This window comes from Paramormyrops kingsleyae, chromosome 7 (assembly GCF_048594095.1).
Source record: "Paramormyrops kingsleyae isolate MSU_618 chromosome 7, PKINGS_0.4, whole genome shotgun sequence".
In the NCBI taxonomy this organism is placed as follows: domain Eukaryota; kingdom Metazoa; phylum Chordata; class Actinopteri; order Osteoglossiformes; family Mormyridae; genus Paramormyrops; species Paramormyrops kingsleyae.
Window position 1 is genome coordinate 2,547,846 of NC_132803.1, and position 19,604 is coordinate 2,567,449.

General features: G+C 44.0%; 1 protein-coding gene across 1 annotated transcript in view; it reads left to right on the plus strand.

Annotated features, from left to right (window-relative positions):
- Window positions 1-11,486: 11,486 nt before the first annotated feature.
- The window catches only part of grk3 (G protein-coupled receptor kinase 3), a 45,308-nt gene continuing 37,190 nt past the window's right edge, over window positions 11,487-19,604 (plus strand). Inside the window, exon 1 of the mRNA XM_023826466.2 lies at window positions 11,487-14,039. Within this exon, the coding sequence (XP_023682234.1) occupies window positions 13,927-14,039 (113 nt within the window). The 5' untranslated portion in view covers window positions 11,487-13,926. The remainder of the gene's footprint in view (window positions 14,040-19,604) is intronic.

The window sequence follows — 19,604 nt, forward strand, 5'->3', positions numbered from 1 at the left end:
CTAACTAGCAGGCCTGCTAGCTAACAAAGTGATAGACCTGCTTTGGTCAGCCAGACAGCAGCTGCAGATAATAACGTCAACTTAAATGAGTGACTTTGCAAAAGTAGACTTTCATTCATACCGACGTTTCAAACATTACTGTCCCATTGACATAAATGCGTATCTAATGTAAGCTACAGGCAGCGCTGGGGTTTGTGGAGGGAGAGAGCTAGACGTCTGGTTTATGGGACAGCAAGTGTAAAACACTGCACATTGCAATAATGCACTCGGTAATTCACTCAAGTCAAAGAAGTATTAATAAATGGGGAAGGGAAAGTTACACTGGTGTCTTGCAGGCCTGCTTGGTGTGTTAACTGCAGTTCAGAATCAGCGAAGTGCACAGCAGCTCGCCAGGGACAACGAGGAGGATCATGGACATAAAATGAACAGGTACAAATAACTGAACACCTTATCGAAATCGAATATCTGTCACAGATATCAGTAGTTACACATTTTATTCAAATATGAGTATTACGGCTAGCATTGCAACATGTGGTAAAAATCATGTGGGATTCAAGCGGTCGCTGACGACGGTGCGACTATCGGTGGATCAGTGTAGCGCTGGCAGTAATACGGACCCTGTACCGTTCTGTTGCTATCGATTTACCAGTCGGCCTACATTCCTACCCTCACCTATGGTCACACACTTTGGGTAGTGACCGAAAGAATGAGATCACGGGTTTAAGCGCCTGAAATGAGTTTCCTTTGTAGGGTGGCTGTGCTCAGCCTTAGAGATCGGGTGAGGAGCTCAGCCCAAAGCCAGCACTCCTTTGCTTTGAAAGGAACTAGTTGAGGTGGTTTAGGTATTGGTCTAGGATGCCTCCTGGACGGCTCCCTGGGGAGGTGTTTTGGACTGGTCCAGCCAGGAGGAGGCCCCGGGGCAGACCCAGGACACACTGGAGACGCCTTGGGATTCCCCCGGAGGAGATAGAGGAGGTTGTTGGGAAGATGGAGGTCTGGCCGGGCATCCCTGCTTAGACTGCTGCCCCTGTGACCCGACTCCGGGTAAGAGGGAGACAATGGATGGATGAATGAGAATAATAACTATCAGGAAGTGACCTAAACCAGAGTGATTGACCGCTCACAATCCCACCCACTGTGCACGTCTCCAGTCACTAGTGTGAAGACTTAGTGAAATCTCATTCACTTTCTAATCCCCAACGTGAAGAGTCTGGCTGAATGTATTTCCATTGCAAATGAAACAGATTGGGGGTTGGGGTAAAAGAAAGTCTTCTTTAACAGGCAAAAAGTTAGCCACTACTCTACTCTCAGCCTGCATAAGCCCAGCATAAATCAATGCAAGCTGAGAGAGGTGTGGTGGCTGATTTTTAGGCATCAATCAGCCACATCCAAACAAAAACATGCTTATAACAGACAAAAACACTCACTGTGTTCCACTCTTCAAACAAGCGATTCACTGTGCTAGTCTATGGACTGAAATATGGCATCATAAATCCGATTAAGGCGATTATGATAATCAAAATAATTTCACACCAATAGCACTTCATAAGGGCAGCATAAATATTACATGTTAATTTACATGGTCAGATGGTTCTAAATTCTGATGTGTAAAACAGAGATTAATATTACAGTCCAACAGTACTGCAGTGTTCTCAGGACTGTACTTAGATCATTTCGTGAAATTCTCTGCTATTCTAATGTTCTAATATGAAATAATAGCTGTTAAAATAACTATTTGCTATCTGCCCAAGAGACAGATAGCTTAGACAAACTCTTCCACTGTTCAGCAAGAGTAACCAACAATGGCAAGAGCCAGTGAGATCAGATGGATTTTCATTAACGCTGAATTCTTGAGTAGCAGCATGAGCGCCTTAGCGATAGACAGCAGCTATGATGAGGGTCACATGTCCCTTCCATGCTGCCTTTCCACCTCTCTCTCTCTCTGGCTGTCGTTTAATGCCCCTCACTGTCTCCCACACTCTCTCCTTCTCTCTCTCCTTCGCCATCGTGTCTTCCTCGATCCCTTGAACCCTGAGCAGACTCCAGCGGTGAGACAATGTCACGTTGGCATTTACTGACTTGTTTATAGATCAATAACCTTTGTGTGGGATTAGGGTGATTAGCGGGGGGTGCAGTGTGCCCTCCCCCGGAGATGGTGCTTACTCCAGGCACAAAGTGAGTACTGCACTATGACCAGCCCCCAGCCCAACAAGTGTACAGGGAGGAGTCAATCTTAGACTAGTAGTAGTGAGGACATTTACAGTAACCCGAAAAGCAAAAATAATTTGGCCTGTTTTTCTTCCTCTAGATGAAAAGGAAATCACTATCCATCCATTTTCTGTAACTGCTTGTCATATTCATGGTTATGAGGGTCCGGAGTCTATCTCAGAAGCAAGGCAGGGAACAACCCGGGATGGGGCACCAACCCATTACAGGGCAAACACACACACCTCTGGGCAATCTGGTAACTTCAATTCACCTTAGCCTGTTTATGGACTGTGGGAGGAAACCCCCCAACGACAACTGTGCATGCATGGAGCCAGGGCAGAGACTCAAAACCTGGTCCCAGAGGTGTGGGGTAACACTGCTAACCAATAATAAAAATAACAGATACTTTACATCCTCCCCAAATTGCTCATTGTAGGTAGGAGCAAGCTGGCTACAAAAGGGCACCCAAGAAGCTGGGGGTTAAGGGCCTCGCTCAAGGACCTGGAGACATGCCAAGGCTGGGCTTGAACCAACAACCGTTTGATAACAGGCACAGAGGCTTAGCTGTTTAAGAAACCACTCTGATATACTTCTGTTTAGTTTTTCAATTCAATTTATTTGCATATAGTGCCTTTCACAACAAGGAAAAGCATGTTAAGTTGCACCAACGCACTTGACAAGAGTGTGTGGCAATCCATTACTGCATCATTTATGCAAAATGGTGCATGAAACAGGGAAAAGTGAAGTGAGAAACAAAGAATGCCAGAAAACAACAGAGAGGAACCAAAAACTGCAAAGTATGGAGGAAGGACAAAACCTACGGAGTTCCAAGGTACAAGAAAGAGGCTTAATGCTTTGCCACACCGTTCTTCTGAGAACTGAAAAATCTCCAAAACTGGATCTAAAAAAAATCTTCTAGGTCCTAGTCTTACTTCTTAATCTTCATTCCATGTATCAGAATATCCTGAAATGAAATTCTTAAAACAGAAAACAGAAACAAACTCAGTTGACCACAACTCTCTAAATATTGGTTACTCCTCATATGACTCACTTAATATGATATGATCATTTTTGAATGTTGTTTATTTCCTCAAAAGCTGTTTTAGGAGAGGATATGCTGTGCTCCTTTGCAGAAATAAAAAACTGTGAGCAGAAAAATCTTCCCGTGGGAAAACTTACTCCAAACAAGCCAGAGTCCAGGAGGGCTTCCCTGCTTGGTACAGACTCACAGATTATTACAAGCAGCCAAACAATGAAATGAATGAACATTGTATGATATGAAGACTGATATACTGTTGCTGATGACTGAACGATGTGTGAAGCCTTATAAGGATTCATCAGAACCTCAGTTTGATATGATCTTCTACCAGTTTCTCTGGTTGTTTTTTTATGTTACGTTCATTGGTTTTATGCACGTTTATGCGCATTAATGTTCATTATGTTCCCAGTGCTGGATCTGTAAATGGGTGCCACAGATTCAGCTGGATTCAGCCACAGATTCAGTGGGATCAGCTGCACCATAATCTACTCCAGGGTTTTCCAAAGCACTGTGTGTAACGTAGTAACCCCCAGACTCCACAACCGTATTGCTGCCCCCAATTCTCATTGTTCCGGATAAGGTGACTCGCCAATACACCAAGTCCTCTGGCCCCCGAAAGGCAGATGTTGCAGGGCTGCCCCCATCTCTGCCTTGCTGGCCAATTTGCTGTGACCTTTATGTTAGTTGCACTTTCCCATAACCGTGGAAGCGTAGTGCTCAATAGCACAAACTCATTTAGATTGAATTTGGTTATTTCCTTTGTCCATTTAATTTTCATATTCGAGTGAAATGTATCGCATTATTCGTGCTTTTATGATTCAGGAGCAGCAATTGTACACCCCCTCAAGCCGTCACCCCCTGCCCCCACCAGCCAATTGTTTGCTAGATTCAAAATAGCCAGTAAAGTTTAAGATGCTATTATATGAAATAATTTGATTTTAACTTGACACCAGCCAGACACGAAGCTGTCTCGCTGCATGTAGCCCTCACCCTGGCCCAAGGAGGACATTTTTGGCCCCCATCTGTTGTATCTAACCCTCCACCCTCCACCCTCGGCTCTCCACCTCAGTCTTTTGAACGAGGAGTGCTTCCCGGGTTTGCACCGTGAACTAACCTCTGATTGCCCCAGGGCCTTGGGCTTAGGCTTTGAGAGTGTCTCTTACTTGATTACCTGCTTGACGACACTCTTGCCTCCTTCCCTGGCCTAGTTCTCTGAGCACAACTCTAACCCCTTAATGTATCTACTTCCACGTGGCCTCCACCATAGCTACTTCCACAGCCACCTTCTTTTCTCCATTGCTTTCATGACGACAGAACACTCAGCCACTCTCAGTGTATTTTTAACTGGATGGGACTCCATTGTAGCCCTACTCCACACCTCTAAAGCTCACTGTCCTACATGGAGATTTATTTGACATTCTGAGGATTCTACTTCAATGCAAATAGCAATGGAAATGCAAAATGTCTGACTTGATTAATGTGGAGCTCCACTTCAGAAACATGCCAGTCAACTGAGGCAGACAATTCCATAGAGGGCGGCATTGAATGAATATTCTTTTGTCAGGTTCTCTATGTTGGTGAAAGTACATACAGAAGCTGGGGGTGTTTACTTTTCTGAATCCTTAAGGGCTCTGACATCTGATTTATGTAAGCTTGGAAAATGGGGTTACATTACTGTGGGAATTAATAGCTAATATTGATTGGTGATGATGCATTTAAAAGGATATTTTACTGCTTATGAGACGTCGATACACTCTGAGGTGCAATTACTTATGGCTATTAGACATGGACCTCCTCCACCTTGTTGTGCCCATCACCCCCCCCCATCCCCCCCCCCCCCAGGTGTGTGTGTTCTGAGCATCCCACCTACCAGGGGTGCCAGTTTGTGCTGAGGAGGGGGTCTACCCCCAGTGTGATGCTTTCAGGGGCAGTAGTGCTGACCATATTGAGAGACTGAACTCCTTTACGCCCATTTCCTGTGCCATGAGCTCCATTTCGGCTTATTCACTACCCCCCCCCCCCCACCCATTACACTGCAGCCCCTCCCTCCTGATCAGACAAATCTGTTGTGCCTGTTACTCATATCATAAGAAGAGAGCGAGCAGGTTATGACCAATATAGTTAAAAATGAATTTTGTACTGGAAGGTTGCTATTTGAAGTCCCTGGAGAGGGTCTACAGTTGTACCATCTGGTAAGATGGTACAGAGACCTGGGACACATCTGAATGCCTGAGCACCATGTCTTTCTGGCCTGAGCACCACGTCTTCCTGGCGCATTACAGCAGATTTAGCAGCAATGTAAGAGGTGCTATAACTTCATTGTTAAGTGCTGCTCCCCATAACCACAAGGATGTCATATGCTGATCTAAGAAAAGACTCCGAGAGAGACGTCTGGCCCTCACTGCACACCATGGAATGATACAGCTGCATTAGCGCCCATTCTGGAGCACTGGTGTGCTCACAGCCACTCACTGCACACCATGGAATGATACAGCTGCATTAGTGCCCATTCTGGAGCACTGGTGTGCTCACAGCCACTCACTGCACACCATGGAATGATACAGCTGCATTAGCGCCCATTCTGGAGCACTGGTGTGCTCACAGCCAACTCCCAACGCCTCCTTCCAGGGCTGTGTAGCTACACTCACACTTGTTGCCACAAAGCTGGATGATGCATATTAAAACCACATGAACAATTCTGCTGTTGCCCTTTAAATTAAAGCACTTACTGTACAGTAAAAATAATTGGTAAATTTCCATCTACATCACTGTGTTTCTTTTTGTCTAAGGGTGCAGCAGACACTTAAATCCAAAGCAAATAACGCACCTTACAATGTTACACTTTGTATGTGAAACGGCATCGTCATGGGGACAGAGTCACCAGCTCTCACGCATCTGCTGTGACACTCACGCTTTCAGACTCTCACGCTCATGCAAGAAACCTTCCGACAAATCTATATTATTCCATTATGAACCTAAAATTGGCTACATCAAATGTGTTGGAGTCCTGTGCAAATCCTACAGGCTAGTTACAAGGTAATAAAAACATTACATACATGTAAATGCATGAGCAGACTTGTCTCAAATTGAAAATCTCATGCTATGCAGCTGACCAAAGTTGACAACCCAGTAGATAAGATAGTAAATAGCCTCATTCCGAGCAATTGGTGCATAAAAGCTGGGAGTTTAAGTGGTAATAATAATATCAGTCCAATCCCATCTATAGCTGTTTTACCAGCTGTATGTGCTACTAATGCACTGTGGAATGTTACCTCCACTATGGGGAGCATAAGCACTTCAGGGAGTTTGGCTGCCACCTACACATCCCCCACATCTACTCCCTTTGTCACATCCAGCAGTGACACCCCAACAGCAGCCTGTATTGCCCAAAGGAAGCATGACTCTACCGCGACCCAGAGGGAAATAAACTGTCTTTTACCACTGTGCATCTCTATAATTCAATGTTTCAATCTTACTATAGGTATTCTTTTTCTTAAAGCATCCTTGCATTGGTGAAAGAGATAAGGAGCATGTACTGATACAGTGTGTAAGGAGCATGTACTGATACGGTGTGTAAGGAGCATGTACTGATACGGTGTGTAAGGAGCATGTACTGATACGGTGTGTAAGGAGCATGTACTGATACAGTGTGTAAGGAGCATGTACTGATACAGTGTGTAAGGAGCATGTACTGATACAGTGTGTAAGGAGCATGTACTGATACAGTGTGTAAGGAGCATGTACTGATACAGTGTGTAAGGAGCATGTACTGAAACAGTGTGTAAGGAGCATGTACTGATACAGTGCATTGCTGCACCCACCACATGACAAACCACCTAAGGGATGAGAACCTGACTGCAGCCATGCGGTGGGTGATACCTCAGCACCACACCAGTCCAAATGGACCAGTGTGAGGTTTCTTCCCGGTGACTGCAGTGCCAATCCTGCCACCAACCCCCAAGTTTTTCCCTGTAAGTTGGTCGACCTCCTTATAGGCCTGGATGTAGATACTGCTCAAGGGCCCAATGGAGTAGAATCACTCCAGGCATTCATGGGATTTGAACCAGCAACCTTACAGTGTCTGGCACAGATCCCCAGCCTCAGAGTCACCACTCTGTTGGTGAAAGACACTATATAAATTAAACTTGTTGTTGTTAGAGGTATTATACCATAATTGAACCCCATTTTTAAACAATTTTTAAAAGCTGATATTGTGTATATGATAAAGTATACTACCTAAGTGTTACTGACACAACAAAAACAACTATGCTAACATTTTTACTAATAATTATGCTACTGATAAAGATTAAGAATAACAGGTTACATGTAAGTACACATGATTTTGGCAAACAGTAAAAAATTGTCAATTTTCTTGCGAAAAATGATGTTATTGTATTTTCTGTAGTATATTAAACAAAGTAGATAGGATGTTATAATGATGGGGTATCAAGGCGTTCTCAAAGCAGCCGAGAGATATCATCTCTTCAGCGTGTCCTGGTTCTGCCCCTGGGCCTCCTCCAGATTGGACATGCCTGAAAGATCCCCAAGGAGCCGTCCAGGGGGCATCTTAGATAGATGTCTGAATCACCTCAACTGGCTCCTTGTGATGCGGAGGAGCAGCGGCTCTACTTTGAGCTCCTTCTGAATGTCTGAGTTCCTCACTCCATCTCTTAGGCTGAGCCCAGACACAATGAGAAGAAAGCTCATTTCTGCTGCTTGTGTCCACAATCTCATTCTTCTGGTCTCTACCCAAAGTTTGTGACCGTAGGTGAGGGTTGGAACGTAGATAGATCAGTAAATCAACAGTTTCCCATTTTGGCTAAACTCTCTCTTCACCGCGACCGACTGCTACAACATCCACCTAACAGCTAACACTGCACTGATCTGCCAGTCAGTCTCCTGTTCCATTCTTTCCTCACTTGTGAACAAGATCCAGTATTACTTAAATTCCTCTGTCTGAGGCAGTAACTGATCCCCCACCAGGACGGGGCAATCCACCCATTTCCGGTTGAGGACCAGGACCTCAGACTTGGAGGTGCTGATTCTTATTCCGGCTGCCTCATTCTGAGCTGCAGACCTCCCAAGCGCACACTGGGGGTCTCAGCTCGAAGAAGCACAAAGGACCACATCATGTGCAAAAAGCAAAGATGTAATCCTGAAGTCACCAAACCAGACCCCTTCTGCCCCTTGGCTACGCCTGTAGAATTGGTGACAAAGGGCAGCACTGGCAGAGCCCAGTACCCACCAGGAATGAGTCTGACTTACTGCTGGCAATGCAAACTAAACTCTCACTCCAGTTACACAGGGACCGACTGGCCCATAGCAGCAAGCCCAGTACCTCATACTCCTAAAGAACTCTGCACAGGACCCCCCAAGAGACACGGTCATATGGCTTGTCTAACTCCACAAAACACATATAGACTGGTTGGCTAAATGCCCATGAACCCTCCAGTATCGTTGTGAGGGTTAAGAGCTGGTCCGATATTCTACGACAAGAACAAAATCTGCATTGCTGCTCTTGGATCTGAGAGTCCACCAGCATATGTACCCTCTTCTCCTGTACCCCGGCGTATGTCTTTCCAGGGAGGTTGATGAGTGTGATGCCTCTGAACACACCTTCTCATCTCCTCTCTTAAAGACTGGGACCAGAATCTCTTTGAAGCTAACTGAAAGCCATTTTCCACAGCCTCACTGAACTCCTTAGTTATTTCTCCCCAGGTTTTAAAACTGTACTCCATTTGTCCTGTAGGTTATACCAGTGAGCTGCCTCCAGAGTCAAACATGGAAAGCAAGCGCAGAAGAGCCTGACAGCTCATTTTACTGCTGGCATCCTCTACCGGGCTAGAGATTTGCCACCATGACTAACAGCCTTAGTGCCACAGCACAGCACAGCTGCCCCATTAACGGAGGCACAGATCATGGCCCATTTGGGCTCAATGTCTTCAGCCTCCATCAGAATGTTCTGCAGGAGGTGCGAGTTGAATATCTCCCAGAAAGTGACCTCTGCACACGCTCACTATATGTTTGGGTCTATCAGGTCTGTCCAGGCATTTTCCCCTCACCATCTGATCCAACTCACCACTAGGTGGCGATCAGTTATCAACTCACTTCCTCTCTTCACCCCAAGTGTCCAAAAAAAAAAAAAAAAAGAGTTTCAGGTCTGATGATACAACTCGTTCAGCAGCAGTAAATTCAAAGCACTGGACCATGGGGATATGAGTAAACCCATGCCTGCCCGACTCCTACCAACCAGGGCAATTACAGAGTGGAACAGAGTCCAGCCCTCTCCAAGACCTTGGTTCCAGAGCCCGTTTGATAAATTAAAGTGGGCCTGACTATGTCTAGACCAGGGGTGGGCAATCTTATGCAGAAAGGGCCGCTGTGTGTGTGGGCTTTCGCTGTAACTCCCTAGTTAGATTACTAATTAGAGGGCTGATTAGCTGAAGATTCCTCACATCTGGATTTGAACAGATGGTTATCCCAAAAACCTACATAGACACTGGCTCTTTGCGTATATGATTGCTCACCCCTGGTCTAGATGGTATCTTCCTACCTCCTGCAGCAGCTCAGGCTGCTTTCCCACCAGAGAGGTTATGCACCATGTCCCTAAAGCCACCTTCAGTAGCTGGGGATCAGTCCACCAAGGCCTCTGCCTTCGACCTCCACCCGAGGCACTTGACCTATGGCGCCTCCTGCAGGTGGTGTGCCCATAAGACACTACATTGTTTTTGTTTGTTCATTTATTTATAGATATGCTTTATTGATCGTCTGGGGAAATTAGTTTACATGCAGCAGCAGAGGAACAAAGCACACTGTGAACCATGAAGACAAAGTACGAATAAACATTGTGTATTATCTGTCTAAACGACGTTATTGTCTACCTAATCAAGCCTAAAATGAGGAACGAATGACCCGATTTTGTATTTTGGCGAAATCTACATCTGAATTTAAGCAGCAGTGTCTCGTCTATTTCTTACCAGACGAAGGAATGACCAGATTGTAAATGACAAGCGAGAAAAAGTCTCTATTGACACGGCAGTAAAAAGGCCTGAAATTACATTTTGTGGCCACTAGGATGAGCCAAACTCTCAAAAGCGATTCATGCGTCCCTTGCCGAAAAGAAACCTGTAAGCATGCCATGATATTCTCGTCCATTGAAGCTGTAGGCTGTATTTTGATACAGTGTTCAGAGAAAACAAACTTGCACGAATACACAGACACACACACAGTGCTCACAGAAACTCTTATGACGCTTGCTTAATTCAGCAAAAAATATTGCAAATGTATTGGTTTTACAATAAAAATCATTACTTTGTTAGATTGTTTACCAAAAATATCACATTAGAAACAACGAGTAGCTTTAAGTAAAACATTCAAGAAGTATTTAATTAAAACCAAAATTATACTTCTAAAAGAGTTGTTTTGAGTTAAAAACGTCATTGAGAAACAGTCTAATTTGGTGCTTTTTAATTAGTAATCCCATTGCAATAACATAAAACACCAGCCATTAATATTTAGTATCCCTTTATGACTCAAAGACTAGAACTGCACTTAATTAATAGCAAAATGGCAAGAACAGAACTGAAGGAGTCAGTCAAAAAATGGCAATAAAAATAAAATGTCTGTGCGGAAGATATGTGCAGAGATGTTAAACATTACTTAATAGGTTTTTGTTATGAAACCAATAAATTTGCAATGTTTTTTTTACAGAATTAAGCAAGAGTCCCGGGACTTTCGGTGAACACTGTGCCTTGGAGAAACGGGATCACGTTGTTTGCAACAAAAATAAACTCTTCCGCCCCAGAAAACAGAAAGAGGAGGTTCCTACTATTTTGCAGAGTTTGTGATAAATCAGTTCAAGGATAGGTGACACAGTCCATATGCCATTTAAAGAATCGTAACAATCAAACCAGTCTGTTAGTTTATAGTTTATAAGTGATGGCCCAAAATGGGAGAAAGTAAAACAAAAAGAAGATCCACAATGACACGCGGTTGTCTTTTTGAAACTATGTTTTAAGGTGTAACATGAGCGATCCATATAATACAGACGACTGAGAGGATGCTTTTTAGCATGTTACTGCATATATCGACAAAATGTGAAGTCTGTGCCTAGGCGTCTTGGGGGTGCTTCGTGTTGCTCTGGTGTGTTGGAAATAACATGGCGCGTTAATGCACGCCTGCTCCGCGGGTGTGAGCGCAGTGCACCCAGCTTGAGGCCGATCCGCGGAATCCGCTTCCGCGTTTCGCGTACAGCCGACGCCGGAGGAAGTGGGGGCTCTTTGAGTGTGAGAAACACACTCGCCTCGCTTACAGCGATACACACGCCGGGCAGGATTTGAGCCGTGAAAACCGGACAGTGGTTTCATGCCGGGAGAGAGAACAAAAAAAGAAAAAAAAGGATCGGAGGGAAACGAGGCGGTTTTTTACGGAGTTAACGCCGAGGAACAAGAGCACGGACTCGCCGAGGCGTCCGCCGATGCTGTCGGCGACATACGACCAGTCATCGCGACTCGCACCGGAGCCTCGACTGCGGATGCTTGGGCGGGAGGAAATTGCCTTAAGAGGGGAGGAAAAGCGACATTATCGGATGTCTGGGGTGGTCGCGGCTTGGCAGAGCGACTGAGGAAGGCGGGCCAGACGGTAGCTGGGCGGCCAGTTTCATATTTAATTGCACTGACACTTAATTTAATAGGCGGCGAGCGCGCGCCGTCCCGTGACGGCTGTCACCATTGACCGAAAAAGAGGATAATGAAGTTTCGCAAGAGCTAGCGAATGTTAGCTAGCCTGCCCTTTCCTCGGTTTTTTTAAGGAACACCTCTATTATTCTATTAATCAACCTGGGAAAACGGCGAACATTTCAGTGGAGGGGGTTGTCAACGGGCAGAAAGAGTGGCAGGACTTCCACTGGGGCCAGAGAGATTGCCATCTGAATAGTTAGCCTGCTTGCTAACGTTCGGCTAATTTCCTTTTCCGTCGTCCCCTCCCCCTCCCCGCCACAAGAGGGGGAAAAAACGCTAGAAAAATACCCGCAACACAGAAAGGCAGAAAAAAGAGAGGAACTGGGTAGGCTGACTAGGTGGCGGAACCAGACAGCTTCGGGCTGCATTTGGCAAATTTGGAGAAGTTACCTGCGAGACTGCTTCTTTTGGACCCGATTAACTGGCTTGTTGATTAACCGGAGTTGCCTACTAGTTACCAGGGAGCTGGCTGGGGTTAACTGGTCAGTATCGCGCTAGAGAGAGCTAATTAATTAGGGGTTTGTTAACCAAATCGCTCATTTGAACTTAATAAGGTGTATGGTAACTGGAGTTGCTAACGAAGTATCAGGTCGTTAACTGGGGGGACGGAGTCAGTCGCACCCCCTTCTTGGCCAAGAAAATGGAGAACCCGTCGAGTTGGTTTCAGTTTTCTGCTTGTCATTCTTAGGCACTACACAGCTATTAATTTAGTGTTTCTGATAGCTGGCCAGCCATGTTTGAGTACCTTAGAGCGATACGCGCGTCACCCGTGTTTACAGGCGCTCTTAGACAATTAACTAGTCGCCTTGTTAACATTAACTAGCTGGTGGCCGGTGCTTCCTTTTGCAGTATCAGCGGAGGTTTGAGTAGCAGGAAGCGAGGCGACGAGCGCGACCATAAACAAACGTGGCGTGAATTTGGTAGCAAAATTGGATATTTTCTCTTTTTCCCTGATACATAAATGTTTCCCGTTAAAAAAAATGAGGTTGTCTTCGGGATACGGATTTACAGTGGCGCACAAGTCGTTCATCTTTTATACCGTGTGTAGTTTCTAGCTGCTTTTTATTATTATATCGTCGCTGTTTTAATATTGTCTTCAAAATGGAGATTGTATTTTGACTCTAGTTCATCACCAGCTCACTGGATTTGATGTGTGTTGGACATTTCGGTACCGTTTTAAAATATGTATTTATATGAATGAGCTACTTGTATTTTAAATGTGGATGCATCACAAAATACAGACCTATCTTATATCTGCCATTTTTCCTGCATGCACACTGATGATATATAGTTGCTGTATTACACTGCAGCATTAAGATTTCGCCCAGTTGGGTCACTTGGTTTAAGTGCTGGTAAATTTTTGCTACGACCCGACTGTGTGTTTCAATCAGCAACGTTGTGGCTCCTTGACAAAGCGTGTTGGGGAGGGGGGAGTGGGACGAAAAAATTAAAATTAAAATTTGAAACATCTATTAGACTACTGTCAGTGCTGTCGGAATTAACTCACTGACCTGGTGACATATTCTGCCAGTTTTGGTGAATCGGATAACGCGTTGATGAAAACGATACCCTGTTTCTGTGCTTTTGCAAGAGCCACCGCGAATCTTAACAGCCGATCGGCGTCTGAAATCGCAACAGCTCCGAATATACCTTTTTACCTCGGCCGGCATAGTCACTATGCCTTTCTGGAAGAAACTCTGAGCATTGCAAGCAGGCGAGGAATAAGCGGCACACCAGAAGCGAGGAGATAAAGCATTTCGCGACCCCCGAGCCCCGCGTTTGCTCCCCTCCTCTCCGCCCCTCCTGGATCCCCAGACCCTGCGGCGTTTGGTTTTTGATACCGAGATACAGGCACCATTCTCGGTGCGGCTTCGCCTCCGGTTCTCCACGACTTTCCCAGGGCTGCCTCGCATCGATTTGGGCTAACCCCGGGGGCTGAAGATGGCGGACCTCGAAGCAGTTCTCGCCGATGTCAGCTACCTGATGGCCATGGAGAAGAGCAAATCTACTCCAGCGGCCCGGGCGAGCAAGAAGATCGTCCTTCCCGAACCCAGGTAGCTGCCGCCTTGCCCTTCTGCCTATTTTCCTCCTGAGTCTTTATTACAATTTGTTTATGATTTGGGGTGGAGGGGGGTGGGCGTGCGTGAATAGATGATCGTTAAGTGATCAGTTTAGTTTAACCTGTCATCCAGTGACAAGCCTAGGTGGATCGCCAACCAGCTGGCACATGACACCCAGGGACCGACCCCCCCAAACAGCTAGGGGTTTCCATCCTGCTGTGCACTGGCCACAATAGATGGATTTAGTCTAAACGGCAATACTCGACTGATCGGTTCGCCCATAACATCCAAGGCTGATTCATTGTGCTTCCTCGTTTTGAAAAATTTAGGAAATGACTACATTGTACCTTATCATCGGTATTGAAAGAGAAGCCGGTATTTAACCTGTTCATAAAATGGTTACCGTGGTAGTCTGTAAGCAGACCTTGGGCCATGTCATTACCTTTAAAATCCAATTGGCTATTTTCATCACACTCTGCAGTCACCTGTTCTTAGAAAAGTAGGGAGGGAATAAACACAAATATTAGTGATAAAAAATTGAAATACCTTTGCAAATGGAAAAACTACCAGAAACTTCCAGTGCAATTTTGGTGGTTCCTCTGATCCTCTTTTTGTTAACGGTGGCATCTTGTATTGTGGTTGCAGTGAATGCCCTGTCCTAGCCTTCATTGAGCTGCATGTGCACAGTTAATCCACGTCAAGTTAACGTGCTTTTATAAGTATTAGTAAAACCCAAGGAATGAACTAGAATAACATGTTGTGGTCTAAGGTCTCTTTGGTAGCTTTTGAGTTTTGAACTATTCTGCGTTGGCTGAATTAGGCCTTGGATCCTGAGACAATGTTGCCCCTATGTTAAGGCAAAAAGAGGAAGGCACATGCATCAAGATAACCATGTAACACAATATCACTGCCTTAGGAAACATTGTAAGTTAAGGTAAAATGCAGTGGAAGGTGTGACGTTTTAAAATAACAAAATTGCATGCAAATATCATTTGTGTGGTAGTGAAAATCACTGATAGCATTGCTGAAATGTCTGTTGGTCTTAAAATATAAACATTTTTATTACACAACATTGCATACTTCCTTATGATTTATGTGTATATATGTCCAGTTAGTTGCAAGATACATGTGTTCCTTGATTATTTGGTAGATAACTGTCTTTACTTGGTTTAATTCATTATCATCAAGTTCCATTTGAGACACAGAGATAGACTGTTCTGTTCACAGGTCATGAACTTACCAGATGTAAAAGTTGGTCCAAAAATAAATGCTTACACGTGGCGAGCTCAGGTTTAGCGGATGCTGGTGAAAACGTGAAATATTGTTTCTGGAGTATTGGGATAATTGTGCTTGAGTCCTTTTGCAGTTGACTTTATCTATCAGCTGCTTGGTTTGCTTAATCAAAGACCGAAAGCTTGTGCAGCTTTTGATTCACTTGTTTGAGCAAATATGTGGTAAAGGTGCCATAAACAGCTTAGGGATTGTATGAGTAAAAGGGGGCATGTAAATTTAGCCTAAACTAAGAGATATGTGAATAAGGGCCACACTCTTTGCACTGTAGTGCTCTGCGTTGTTTAAAAAAGCATAGAGCTTTGTTTATTAGGCTCAAACAGCTATAAAGGATTCATGCACGCAATATACCTTTGCTCTACAGCAATTTAGCCACTCCTTTTTTCCCTTTTAGCCACCCCTGCTCTGGTGCACCATATTACACCATGGAATTCCATGCCATACCGCAGCATAGGCACAATTAGCCCTGAGATTTTCATAGGAATATCAGCATCAGCACCATTATTGTGCTTATAAACCACTAACACTGGCATTTCAGTATCAACATGGAATGACATAAAAATAGTCTGTTATCGATATCCTTATTAAATTAACACAATCGTGAAATATGTGCATGAGCTTCCGAATTGGTAATCCACTGTGATGCTGGGTGAGAGGGTGGTTTGGGGTGAGTAGCATTACAAACGGAGCCCTTAAAAAGTCCCTTAACATTATTTTTTAAATGAGAGAGACAAATAAATAGAATCTGTTTGTTGTCAGATGGCAGCACTGAGCTAATGTGGTACTGCTGCGATCGCAAAGCGCTGTTAGATTCCCACCAGGCCAAGCTTGAGACTGCTAGCAGTTAGGTGAGACTTTGGCGGCATAGCTGAGAGGGTTGGTCAGGTGGCTTCCCAGTATTGTCAGAGAGAGAGGGATTATTTGAATTGCATGATCAGGGGAGTACGTGGGTATCTTGAGGTGGAAGAAGAGGCATGATAATGATGGTTGATGGTGGGGTGGCTAAGAAGGTAGTTTAAAAGTGCCCAGTTGCAGGAGGGAAGGGTATTGGGAGAGTGAGGGCAAATGTGGGAGATTTGATCTGACCATGTGATCCATTGATGGGGGTAACATCAAACACATATGTTTGTATTTGGCAGAGTAATGTAAAGGAGAGGATAACCAGCACTAAAAATGAGCCTCAACATACCCGGGCTAGAACTAACTATAAACCTTTATAATGCAATTTAGAAGTTTTAAAGGACCCTTTCTGTAGGTGCTTATCATGTACAAACCCATTTAATTAATGAACCAATATTATAACTATGTATGGTCATGTTTCAGCAATTGTAGGGTTAGACCTGTAAGTATGTTCAGGTGAGTTCCTGTGACTGTAGCTCACTCCTATTTGTAGTGATAAATCATTGATTTTGGCCCATCACAGCCAACAGTCAGAATGTTGGGCAAGTTTAGGAATTATGGGTCAAATTTCCAAAACTATTACTTAAGGATTGTTTTTTGTTAACCGAGTAATGAGGATCTGTAGGGAAATGTTTTGGTGTGACATATTTAAGAATGCTGCTTTCATTATAAAAGACACAACAAACGTCAGCGTGAGAGTGTTCACCGTTCAGTGTTACATATGGTTATTAAATATATTTTGGATTTTTTTTTACCTTTCAACTTATTTTGGAGTTACTGATTTAGTAAAATTTTTGTGGGGAATTCTGAGTATCTGATACCATCAGGAAGGAAGGAGGTTTTTTTCAACATTGTTTCACATCATGCAGGCAAAGCAAAGACACACCAGGAAGTTTCTGAAGTATGAGGTTAAGAGGCTCATGTGGCGTCCTTCACATATGGAGACCTACTGCTGATGTTAACCTCACTTCACAAACCAGATTATGTCTATACTTTGCTCGCCTGCACTGACTTAATCTGATGAATCTTTTTGGCCAATTGCCTGATGAACTGTCCTCGGTCAGAATACTGTTTTACAAGCATTGGAAATATATTTAAAGTGTGACGAACAGACCCGCTGTCTTCTGTCAATGCTGGATTAGAGCTTTGTCCTGAAATTTTGTTAGCAGTGGTGGCACCAAACCAAATGCCACCTGATAATAGAACCGTGTGGCACAGGGTGTAAATATCAAGTCTGGCATGGTGCCATGTGCTTTGATATCTGTGGGTGACCCCTGCAATCATCATTACCTGGTTTTGCCTACAGTTTTTTGTTTCTTGTGTGTGTCTGTGTGCATATGTCCACATGCTCCCTTTTCAAGTGAACAAGTTCTTGCATTTCTTCTACTTATTAATAATGCTCCTTAATTAGTTAGCTTACTATTAGAAAATTATGTCCGAATCAGGGCTGCGTTGCGGTCTGCAGAAAGGGAGCATGATACATATACAGACGCTCCTCTACTTGCAAACTTTCAACTTACGAGCTTTCAGACATACAAACGAAGAGGACTGCAAGTCCAAATTGTGTTCCTTGGGCTCCCGTTTCCTGTCCGCAACATCAAGTTTTTTTTTTTTTTTTTCTGCACACAAATTCCGCCTAGTACGCCTTCTGGCCGCTACTCCCACCGCGCAGCAGCGTAGCGTGCGAACTCCCAGCATCCTAGTTATCTGTACTTGCATATACCCTTAAAATGATGTTGAACAACGACTTACGGACATTTCAAGTTACAAACGGCCGTTCGGAACGTATCTCGTTCGTAAGTAGAGGAGCGTCTGTTTTTACATAGGAAGGTGTTTTATTCAACGTAGAGTTCCTCAGTCTGTTTCAACACCCAGACAGTTTTTGGTAACTAAATTTGTGTGTGAAACAATTTTCAACTTCTCATTTCTGCCAGTTTTAAATAGTTGTACTGAATCACCTCCAGGCAAGTTATGAAATTACCAGACCATGTCTTCCTTTAACTGCTTTTCTCTGGGCTCAGTCTGGCAATTTTGTGGTGTAACCATCCACTGTAGATCAGCAGGAAAATGCTTGTGTCTTACAGCAGGTAATCTTCTCAGAAATGTCTCTGGCTCATAATATATATGATGGCTTGCTGTGTGTGTGTGTGTGTGTGTGTGTGTATTTACATGCATTATCTGGTTGCTGTGTGTGTGGTCTGCTTCATGCACTTCCACTGAGGGCAGTTCTGCAGGGTCTGTTGGGTGGGCAGCCTCCCTGCTGGTATACTTGCATATCCCTGGAACCTGCACACTTTTTGAGATGAGCCCCACCACTAAGAAATGATAGAACTTTTAGGTGTTTGAAGAAATGCAAGATGGCTCTTGCTTTCTGTGGTTCGTGTCTTTAAGGTCACCACCTCCAGCATTTTAAAGCGTTTTTCTGACTGGCACATCTTCAGGATGCCCTGCTGTTCAGAAAGTGGAGGTCGCAAGAAGATACAAAGCAGAACTTTTGCTGTCAAGCTGCATGTGAGAACACCATACTAAACAATAGGAAAAAGTGAGATCAGATGTGATGTAAAATTGCTTACATGCCTTTTGGTTTATGCTTATTTTATGCAGTTTGATGGATTGTATTTAAATAGCTAAATTTTTCTGTTCTCAGAAGTTTCAAGTGGCCAGATACAATTCCATATATGGGAGCATTTGAGAGATTTATATATATTATATTATATTATTTATGATGTTTCTTTTTAAGTAACCCTATTGAAGCTGGACGAAAATGCTTTGAGCTTTTACTAAAGGAAATGTTCTCTGAAACGAGACTCCTTCTACGACAAACTTCTATATACCTTTGCCACATGTATATCCTGCCAGTGTTTTGATACGTTGTGCCACAACATCTAATTTTCAGACAAGGGTACATTAAATAAAAATCATACTCATGTGATGTTTATGCAAGTATTATGGGTATTTTGAGAGGACTGACCTCCATCTATCCCCCTGTTGGCAAGGCTTCTTGGGAGTTGCAGTCCTGTTCACATGTGATTGGTGTGCTCCTGTTATTGCTTGTCCTGCTTGGTGTTTATCAACGTTTTGTTGTAGGCAGGGGAAACAGGAAGTGTTTCGCAATTCTGTTGTCTGCTGCTGCAACGCACCTTGATTCATTTGGGTCTCTGTCAGTTACATTTAGTTAGCATGGTGCTTCATTCACGGTGCATCGCCGCTTCAAAACCCTAAAATGCACACATTTAGACTGCGGTGATAATATTATGCACCATGTAGGATTTTGGTCTTTTTTGCTTTCTTGATTCAATAGCTTTTTTTAAAAAAAAAAAAAAAAAAACTGTTTGAATATCTTCCAATGCACTAATGCAATTCTGATTT